Below are 10,918 nucleotides of genomic sequence, written 5' to 3' on the forward strand. Positions count from 1 at the left end.
TTCACCGTGTTCAGCTATGTTAGGGTAACTCCAACGGGGCGACGCATTTCGTCCACCCGCGTCCGTTTCTGTCCGCGTGGGCAGAAACCACGGCCCAACGTGGCGACGCAAATGGATCGATGTCCGTTTTGCTGTCCGCTTTGACCAATTTCTAGCCCATATTTGGGCTTGGTTTGCGTCCGCGCAAACATGCCATGGACGCCCGCGTTGTCCTCCCTTGGCTCTCCTTTGCCCAAATTTGGCAAAGGATGTGTGCAACCGACGCCTAGTATAATCCTAACAGTTGTGAGATAGTTATTGGTGAAGTTTGCCATGTAGAACAATGTGATGATGTGGCAGAAAATAAGTAGAGAGAGAAATGTTATATGTAAATTAACCAAGTCACAGTTGTGAAATTGTTGTTGGCAAAGTTTGCCATATAGGACAATGTGACATAATAAATAAGTAGAGAGAGAATTTGTTGAATGTAAGTTAACCAAAAAGCACAAGCTTCAAACTTAGTGGGAAATTTAATATTTCTCATCTCCTATTGAATAGCATAGACATACTCTGTTGGAGTATTGTATGATTGATTGATCATTAGTTGATAAATATCGACGATCCACAAAATGTTGAATATGCTTTAGATGGTATTTTTGCGAGAGAACTTAGCTTGGTTAAACATCGTTGATTGTACTGTTTTTGGTTGAAAGTAGACATGTGCATGGGCAGCCCGGCCCAGAGGCCCGAGCCCGAAAGCCTGGCATCCGGTCCACGCTCAGGCTCCACTTTCTCACCCGAAGCCCGGACTGAAAGCCCGGAAGAACCCTGAAATGACCATATATAGATATTTTATTCTAAATATAGGTATAATATATTAATATAATATTCCGAATATAATTATTTTAGTTAAAAAACAGCACTGTTCATGAGTTTCGGGCCAGGCCGGGCTCAGTCTTGGGATTTTCACTTCGGGCTTTTCCAAGCCCGGCCCGGGAAAGAAACAGTGTTGATGGAGTGGTTATGGGTAGCAATAGCAAATGCGTACATGAGGGAAAAAATGATGCCATAGGGGGGTATGTGAAATTCTCTTTTGTAGTTCACTGTTTTTGATGAGTACAGTGATACCAAACATTTTCCTTAACTGAGACATTGCTCTTTTCGCAGTTAGTTATCCTTTCGGAGACGGGACACCATGATCAATACCATGTGACTTGACCGAACGGCCCAGGAAGATAGGTTTGGGAGTTCAGGACAGATACATGCTTCGGTGAATGGCAAGCGTGTAACCTGCAAGTTTCTGCTAAATGCATTTGATTTCTGTGGCGGTGTAACTCATTGGCATATCCTTGTACCGCAAGTACTGGTGCAGGCAAAGTGACTGCTGTTTCCTTTGTGCGTGAAAACGGGAACCGTCATGTGAGCTGACCCTGTACATTTCTGAATGCTTGTTGAGTCCCTACTTTATGTATGTCTTGTTCGATGAACAAACAAGTATCCTGGTCCACTGAATGAACAGAAGTTGAGGATCCTGAAACTGTATACTACAGTTCGAAAGGGGAACCAGTTTGATTTTTGTGGTAATTTTGGGCTTCTTGTTTTTACCTGGTGCTGTCACGTGTTTCGGTGTGCGCGTCGCCGCTGTGGTTGAATTCAGGCGGTCACCGCTAGTGCGAGCCTTCATGAAGCAACCGCTTTTCTTCTCGCCTTAGTCCCGTGCTCTCTCTCTCTCCCGGAAATCAGAGGCATTTTCAAAGCACCCACCGAATTGTCCTCAGATGTAGAACATCTTCAAGGCGGCTCGTCAAATCGCCTTCAAATGTCTCGAACGTCCTATAGAGCCTTAGAGCCTGCATTTTTTTGCAATTCGTCCTTCCTCCACTTTCCATCCATGCTCCTTGAGACTGACGTTGATGTTGTACCCCCTCGGAGCTGCGTGGGCCTTGTCGGACCTCCGCCGCCCCACCAAACCGCCTCTCCGCCAAGACCCCGCCCCTGCCGACGCAGTCCATGGCGGACCGTGCCTGGTAAGTGTTCAGTGCAATAGTTTAATTTTTTTATGTACTCGTTGTGTATTTTGAAAACTCCGCCTATGTTGTCTCAACATAGCCGGTCCCAAGCCCGGGTAAAGGAGGAGGGTTGTAATAGGCTTGGCGAGCCAACGTAAAAACTCAGCCACTCTTATGGAGATGAAACCCAAAAGATTTTAGTTGGGGCGTAACCCTTTCAGCGACGCGCCACATCGAAACCCGGGTGTGGTGGAAAATGAGCAAGGGTCGGGCCGTCACCCACCAGGTGGTGCGCCGTATCTTGATCCGGATACGGTGGCAAGTGAGCGAGGATCGGGTCGTCGCATCCTTAGGGACGCGCTACATCGGCGCCCGGATGTAGTGGAAAATGAGCAAGGGTCTTCGCATTTGACTTGACGAGTGCGAAGGGTAAGGAAGCTAGCCGAGCCTAGGAGGATTCGCTTAGCTAGCTGGAAAATAGGGTCTCTGATAGGGAAGCTTCGGGATCTAGTTGATGCAGCGGTGAGGAGAGGTGTTGATATCCTTTGCGTCCAAGAAACCAAATGGAGAGGACAAAAGACGAAGGAGGTGGAGGATACCGGCTTCAAGCTGTGGTACACGAGGACGGCTGCAAACAGAAATGGCGTAGGCATCTTGATCAACAAGGGCCTCAAGTATGGAGTGGTAGACGTCAAGAGACGTGGGGACCGGGTTATCCTGGTCAAGCTGGTAGTTGAGGACTTGGTTCTCAATGTTATCAGCGCGTATGCCCCGCAAGTAGGCCACAATGAGAACACCAAGAGGGAGTTCTGGGAAGGCCTGGAAGACATGGTTAGGAGTGTACCGATTGGTGAGAAGTTCTTCATAGGAGGAGACCTCAATGGCCACGTGGGTACATCTAACACAGGTTTTGAAGGGACGCATGGGGGCTTTGGCTATGGCATCAAGAATCAAGAAGGAGAAGATGTCTTAAGCTTTGCTCTAGCCTACAACATGCTTGTAGCTAACACCCTCTTTAGAAAGAGAGAATCACATCTGGTGACTCTTAGTAGTCGCCAACACTCTAGCCAGATTGATTTCATCCTCTCGAGAAGAGAAGATAGGCGTGCGTGCCTAGACTGTAAGGTGATACCTGGAGAGAGTGTTGTACCCCAGCATAAACTGGTGGTTGCTGACTTCCGCTTTCGGATTCGTGTCCAGCGGAATAAGCGTGCCAAAGTCGCTAGAACAAAGTGGTGGAAGCTCAAGGGGGAGGTAGCTCAGGCGTTCAAGGAGAGGGTCATTAAGGAGGGCCCTTGGGAGGAAGGAGGGGATGCGGACAATGTGTGGATGAAGATCGCGACTTGCATTCGTAAGGTGGCCTCGGAGGAGTTTGGAGTGTCCAGGGGAAGGAGAAGCGAAGATAAGGATACCTGGTGGTGGAATGATGATGTCCAGAAGGCAATTAAAGAGAAGAAAAATTGCTTCAGACGCCTATACCTGGATAGGAGTGCAGACAACATAGAGAAGTACAAGATGGCGAAGAAGGCTGCAAAGCGAGCTGTTGATGAAGCAAGGGGTCGGGCATATGAGGACCTCTACCAACGGTTAGGCACGAAGGAAGGCCAAAGGGACATCTATAAGATGGCTAAGATCCGAGAGAGGAAGACGAGGGACATTGGCCAAGTCAAATGCATCAAGGACGGAACAGGCCAACTCTTGGTGAAGGACGAGGAGATTAAGCATAGATGGCGGGAGTACTTCGACAAGCTGTTTAATGGGGAGAATAAGAGTTCTACCATTGAACTGGACGACTCCTTTGATGAGACCAGCATGCGTTTTGTGCGGCGAATCCAGGAGTATGAGGTCAAGGAGGCTTTAAAAAGGATGAAAGGAGGCAACGCGATGGGCCCTGATTGTATCCCCATTGAGGTGTGGAAAGGTCTCGGGGACATAGCGATAGTATGGCTAACCAAGCTTTTCAACCTCATTTTTCGGGCAAACAAGATGCCAGAAGAACGGAGATGGAGTATATTAGTACCAATCTTCAAGAACAAGGGGGATGTTCAGAGTTGTACTAATTACCGTGGAATTAAGCTGATGAGCCATACAATGAAGCTATGGGAGAGAGTCATTGAGCACCGCTTAAGAAGAATGACAAGCGTGACCAAAAATCAGTTTGGTTTCATGCCTGGGAGGTCGACCATATGCTCAATAAGGGAAATATTAGGGGCCATCATAAAAAATAAGAACTCTGGATTTGGCACTATTTGTCTAGCATGTCAGGTCTCACAATGACATCAACATACTGTAGTGGTCTCAATTATTTACAAGGTTGTGTGGAGGCGAAGCTTTTGCATGTAACTATACCGTTATTGGGTATGAATAGAACATGGTGGTACTATCTTTGTGATTGTGTCTATCCTTCATGGCTGGCCTGTGTCAATACCATCTCCGATCCAATATGTAACAGAAAAAATCTAACTTTAGTACCAGCCAAGAATATTATTGGGGATGAGTACAACATGGTGATACTATCTTTGTGATTGTGTCTATGCTTCGTGGGTGATATTTGTCAATACCATCTCCGATCCAATATGTAAGGCCAACTCCAATACACAACCGCATTTGGTCCGCCCCAATCCGTTTGGGTCAAACTGAACATAATCAACGGCCTAACGTGCGGCCGCAACCACAAATACTATCCGGCTCGACCCAACTCCGACACAAATTTGGGACGGATTTGCATCCAGACGGACACTGGACAAACACATGCGTGTTGTCTCCTCGTCTGCCCCGGGCCCGCCTGTCGGCCGTCCAACTGTTTTCCATCAGTCCCATTTAATCTGCATGCCCGGCAAGGCCCGCAAGTCAGCCGCCCAGCCGTCCCCACCCATCCTTTTCAATGTGAAAGTCGTGGAGCGGCCAGTGAACTTCCACTTCCATCCACCATTGTCTCCTCGAGCCTCGACACCCAAACCCTAGCTCTAGTTGCCGCTCCACCCTCGCCCCCCCGCCACCTCTCGCCATGGGGATGTGGAAGTGGATCCCTGACTAGAATGGGAAGCACGGCCATGAGGTGTGTTCATCCTCCACGTCATCGGGGAGCATTGCTGCCCACTCCACCTTGCCGCTCGCCTTCTCCATCTCCTCGCCGGCGGCCCCGTCGCACGTGGCCATATATCAAGGCGGAGATCTGTCAGCGCTACTGAGACAGGCAGTGGAGCGACCTGCACCTCCCACACAACTAGCACATAAGCCCAGATGGGGTGCCCATGCCACCAATCCCTATGAGTGGCCGCACCCGCTTGGTGGAGATCAACCGCTGCCGCACGCGCCTTCCTCCGGACCTCCTCAACAGCTCCATGTCCGTCGTGGATTCCCCCATGTGGGACACTTGGTTCCGGGACGAGCACGATCTGCGTCGGCTGATACGTCTTCGTCGTATCTACTTTTCCTAACGTGTTTCCTCTTGTTTTGGACTCTAATTTGTATGATTTGAATGAAACTAACCCGGACTGACGCTGTTTTTAGCAGAACACCATGGTGTTGTTTTTGTGCAGAAATAAAAGTTCTCGGATTGGAACAAAACTTTGCGAGGATTTTTTTATATAATAAAAGAGAATTTCTGGAGACAAGAACCATCGGAGGGAGGGGGGCACCTGGGTGGGCACAACCCACCAGGGCGCGCCCCCCTCCAGGCGTGCCCAGATGGGTTGTCCCCACCTGGTGGCCCCGCAGACCTCAACACTGATACTATAAATTCACAAATTTAGAGAAAAAATTAGGGAGAAAGAATTATAATGTTTCACGAGATGGAGCGGCCGCCACCTCCTATTCTTCATTGGGAGGCCAGATCTGGAGTTTGTTTGGGGCTCTGGAGAGGGGGATCTTCGATCTTCGTCATCACCAACCCTTCTCCATCGCCAATTCCATGGTGCTCCCCACCGGGAGTGAGTAATTCCTTCGTAGGCTTGCTGGTTGGTGAGGAGTTGGATGAGATTCATCATGTAATCGAGTTAGTTTTGTTAGGGCTTGATCCCTAGTATCCATTGTGTTCTGAGATTGATGTTGCTATGACTTTGCCACGCTTAATATCGTGGTTCTAAGCCTGACAGTAGAGTGGGGGGTAGGTATTGAGAGGCAAGGTCCTAGCTATGGAGAGGTTGTAAGCACAAAGGATGTACGAGTTCAGGCCCTTCTCGGAGGAAGTAACAGCCCTACGTCTCGGAGCCCGGAGGCGGTCGAGTGGATTATGAGTATATGAGTTACAAGGTGCCGAACCCTTCTGCCTGTGGAGGGGGGTGGCTTATATAGAGTGCGCCAGGACCCCAACCAACCCACGTAGGAGAGGGTTTAAGGTGAGTTAAGTCTGGGGCGTTACTGGTAACGCCCCACATAAAGTGCCTTTACTGTCATAAAGTCTACTTGATTACAGGCCGTTGCAGTGCAGAGTGCCTCTTGACCTTCTGGTGGTCGAGTGAGTCTTCGTGGTTGAGTCCTTCAAGTCAGTCGAGTGTGTCCCTCGTTGGTCGACTGGAAGGCGACTTCTTCTAAGGGTGTCCTTGGGTAAGGTACTTAGATCAGGTCCATGACCCTACCCTAGGTACATAACCCCATCATTAGCCCCCGAATGGATTGAGGCTTCGAGTGAGGAAGGAGTTGATGTCGTTTCCGATTAACCTTTGTGCCCTGGTCGTGCGTTGTCCTGGACCAAAGAATCTCTTCGTCGACATGGAGCAATTTGCCTTCAGTCGACTCGATCCATTCTATTTTTGCGTCGAGTGATCTTTCGGGCTTCGATGATCTCCGAGCGACGGATCGCCGGAAACACCGCGTCTGACAGACTGATTTGTTGTTCGCGGATTCCGCGGGATGCGAAATTTGGGGACGCGCGCGAAGCGGGGCGGACCGCGGCGTTCGGATGGGACGGGGCATAGACGCCTCGATCTCCGCGCCGCCTTTTTCGCCACGTATCCAGTCTGCGTAACTGCTCCCAGATATGATTAGATCGACGGGCCCACTTGTCATCCACTCGGAAGAGACCTTATAAATGTGCCTGGCGAGGATTTCTGTGCTGCGCCTCAGCATTCTCTCCCTCTCTCTGCTTCCCTCTTCTCCGCCCAGCGTGCTCGCTCTCGCCCCCGCACCACTTCCCTTCGCGCATCTCGCCGGCGACCATGGCCAAGGAGAAGACGGCGGCGCTGGAGCGCGCAAAGAAGGCATCGGCGTCGGAGAAGGCGAAGGGGAGATCCACCAGCCGCGGAGGGTCCTCGTCCAGATCCCGCCTGCCGAAGGGCTGGGTCCAAGGAGACTGGATCCAGTCGACCATCACAGAGAAGGACCTCCTCGACATGGCCAACGAGGGCTTGATCCCTCACGGAGCTGCGAGGCTTCCGGGGACGGAGTGGCAGCCACAGCCAGAAGAGGGTGAGTGTGTGCTTTTGGCCACTCATGTTGATCGTGGGTTTTCCTTGCCGCCGAGTATTTTCTTCCGTGGCTTCTTGAATTTCTTCGGAGCGCAGCTTCACCACTTTACCCCAAACTCCATTGCCTATCTTGCTGCATTCGTGTCCATGTGTGAGGGTTTCTTGGGCTGTCGACCGCACCGGGGTTTGTTCAAACATATATTCACGTGTCGCTCTCAGACCGTGAAGAAGGCGAGCCCAGGTGATGAGAGAACCCGAGTCGTCCAAATGTGTGGGGGCCTGGGGATCCAGGTGAGGAATAAGAGCACCTTCCCGCCCATGACCTTTCCCGAGTCCGTCAGAGGCTGGCAGTCGACTTGGTTCTACTGCCAGGTCCAGTCGACGCCAGGGCAGTCGAGTGGACTCCCTCCGTTTACCATGGACCGAGTGAACAAACCCTCCCCTCTGAAGCTGATTCCGGAGGAGAAAGCTGACGTGAAGATGTTGATGGAGCGCGTGGTGCAGCTGGTTCGGGAGGGAGTGACAGGCATGGACCTCCTGGAGGTCTTCCTCAGGCGTCGCATCTAGCCCCTTCAGTTCCGGAGCCATTGCATGTGGTTGTACTGTGGGACCGAAGACGAGACTAGAGTCCATCCAGAAGCAGTCGACGACGTCACTCTGGAAAGATGGATGGTAGCCGTTACCGGAAACAAGGATAACCCACGCGGAGCCAGAAGGATTCCTCCACTCGACCACAACAGCGACCCAAACAAGGTACACTTGCCCTGCTCTCCACTGCGCTCTTGTCGCATTCATTTCTGTTTACCCTGCCGACTGGTCGACTGATCCTTGTCTGGACATCTGCTAGGCCCTCACCGAGCTGTACTCGATGCCCAATGGGGCACAAGCTTCGACTGAGGAGGGCGAGGCGAGCGGGGGCGAGAGCCAGGAAGAGGAGGAATGGGACTCGGATGTTGCAGAGGATGATGACGACGACGATGATGATGACGGTGATGAAGATGACGTCGAGGACGAGGAAGAAGAGGAGGAGGAGGTCGTACCACCGCGCTCAGAAAGGCGGTCGAAGCTTGTGCACGACCCTTCGACTGAACGTGGTAAGGGGGTTGCGACCGCCACTCAGTCGACCAAGCGCCCTCGGACCACCTCTCCGGTGCCGACTGAAAAGGCGCCGAAGCAGCCCAGGGCGGCCTCGTCGAAGCCGATCAAGCTCCTACCGAAGATGAAGGTGTCCATCCCTACCATATCAGGGTAATCGTGTTGTTTGAATCTTCTCATTTTGTGTGAACTTTGTCTCTGGTCGACGCTGAAGTTAGTCGACTGATCCTTTGGAGTTGCAGTGTTGCTACTTCTGAAACCTCGGCCCGGGCTGATGACCACGAGATGGAGGACGCAGCAACTTCGAACCCAGGTACTGTATTCTTAACGCCGTTCTTAGTCAACTGACTCGCGATCTCTGATCCTGATCTTTCTCTGTAGCTCCACCCAATACTGTTATCAATCTCCCTGATGATGATGAGGATGAAGAGCCGCTGCAGCGCAGGAGGAGTCGGAAAACGTCCGCCAGTAAGGTGCCTCAGGATGTGACGGCGCCTGAGATTCTGACTGTGGAGGAAGAGAACACCACTCGACACACGGTGTCCTTCGCGAATCCACTGACGAGTGCTCAGCAGCCCTCCCTCTTCACGACGCACCACGTCCCAGAGGACCAAGCCGGCGCGGCGAAGGAGGCGATACGCCAGGCGGGACTCATGATGGAGCAGCTGAAGACCATCCGGGACGCGAGCCAGGCAGCTTATGACGCCAGTTCTGCCCTCCAAAGCAATGTCCAGGTCAGTCGACCGCTGTTTGTTCTGTTGGATATGCCACCAAAAACTTTTCTTTTCCGGAATTTATAGTAGTCACCCACTGGGTGTGTCGATAAAACTCCGTGTTAGCGGGGGCACGCTGAGTACACCCGCTGGGTGTAGTCCCCAAGGCTAAGGTCGACTGTTGGCAGTCGGCCTTAGGCTTTATGTTGTCAATTTTTCTGTCAGTCGACTATGTCGACTGGATTTCACAAACCGGTGGGGGCACGCTGAGTGCACCCACTGGGTGTAGTCCCCGAGACTGTGGTCGACTGCTTGCAGTTGATCACAGTCTTAGAGAATACATCTCCTTTTTTTTTGAGGTCGACTGGTCGACTTTGTCTTCAACAGGATTAGTGGGGGCACGCTGAGTGCACCCACTGGGTGTAGTCCCCAAGACTACGGTCGAATGCTTGTATTCGACTGTAGTCTTAGAAACGTGAGTTTTTCCCTTTTTCACTCGGAAGTGAATTAAATTTGACATTTAGTCGATTGGTTCTTCGCAGAACTCTTGTGATCTTGTGGCTCGTTACTCAGAGCTGGAACACAAGCATACTCAAGTCGAGCTGAGCTTGAAGCTGGTTCAGGAGAAGCTGACAAAGGCAAAGGAGGAGACTGAAGGTATGTTTGGTGAGACCCTGACGACTGCTTTTCCCCTTGCTTGTTTCAAAATCTGATCTTGCTGTAACTTGCAGGTAAGGTAAGGGAGGCCCAACAGAAGAAAGACCTTGAGCTAGCTGAGAAGATCAAGCTTGCTGACGAGAAGTTAGCTTCAGTCACCAAGCTCGAACAAGACAATACCAATCTGAAAGTTGCTCTTGGGATTGCCAACAAGGAGGTCAGTCGACTGAAAACTGATAAAGCTGCCCTGACCGACCAAGTCGCCAAATTGACTGGGAAGAAAACTGATCTGGAGGCCTTCCTGAGTGGACTTGCCAAGAAGCTGTTTCTTATGCTTGAAGGTAAACCTCTATGCTTGGCAGACATTTCCAATTGTGATTTTTCCATTCGACCATCTCCTTGACTTGGTGATCACCCTTGCAGAATTTTGTCAAAACTTTGAAGAAGAAACTAGCCGGCTGGAGCCAAACCTCGACCCCGTCAATTCTCCGGTGAACGATGAAGTTGCCATGGATGTTCTCCGACTGGAGTCCCGTGTTGCAGCTGTCGTGGACTATCTCGCAAGGCTGAAGGCCGCCACATCTCGCATCGACTCGACTCTTTGGCCTGAGGAGACACTTCAGAATGACCTTGAATCGCTGATGGCCCGGTTGAACACGATCCCTGGTCGAGTGCAGGAATGGAAGAAGTCCTCGGCTCGGTGTGGTGCAGATGTTGCTCTGTGTCTTGCCCGAGTCCACTGTAAGGATGCACGAGAAGAGAAGCTGGCGGCCCTTCGGGTGGCCAATACCAAGAAGCACGACTTCAGGTCTTTTATGGAAACTTTCCTTGCAGCTGCCACTCGGATCGCCGACGGAATTGACCTTGATGAATTCGTTGCTCCTTCCAGCCCTCCACAGGAGGGGTAAAAAACTTCTTCTGGCTCGACGCTTTTAAATTTGCCTCGGTATGCCGAGTGGAATTGTAACCGATAAACCTTAACAGGCTTAACGCCTGAGCACTCTCGGTTCCTTTAGATATCGATTCAAACTTGAATTTGGTGCTTGAATATGATTGC

At 51.2% G+C, this 10,918-nt stretch overlaps 1 protein-coding gene across 1 annotated transcript in view; it reads left to right on the forward strand.

Moving 5' to 3' along the window:
- LOC119333555 overlaps positions 1–1,510 on the forward strand; it is a 10,738-nt gene extending 9,228 nt beyond the window's left edge. The window contains exon 10 of the mRNA XM_037606413.1: positions 1,147–1,510. Coding sequence (XP_037462310.1) covers positions 1,147–1,178 — 32 coding nt within the window. The 3' untranslated portion in view covers positions 1,179–1,510. The remainder of the gene's footprint in view (positions 1–1,146) is intronic.
- Positions 1,511–10,918: the final 9,408 nt, after the last annotated feature.

Source organism: Triticum dicoccoides, chromosome 7A, assembly GCF_002162155.2.
Source record: "Triticum dicoccoides isolate Atlit2015 ecotype Zavitan chromosome 7A, WEW_v2.0, whole genome shotgun sequence".
Taxonomy (NCBI): domain Eukaryota; kingdom Viridiplantae; phylum Streptophyta; class Magnoliopsida; order Poales; family Poaceae; genus Triticum; species Triticum dicoccoides.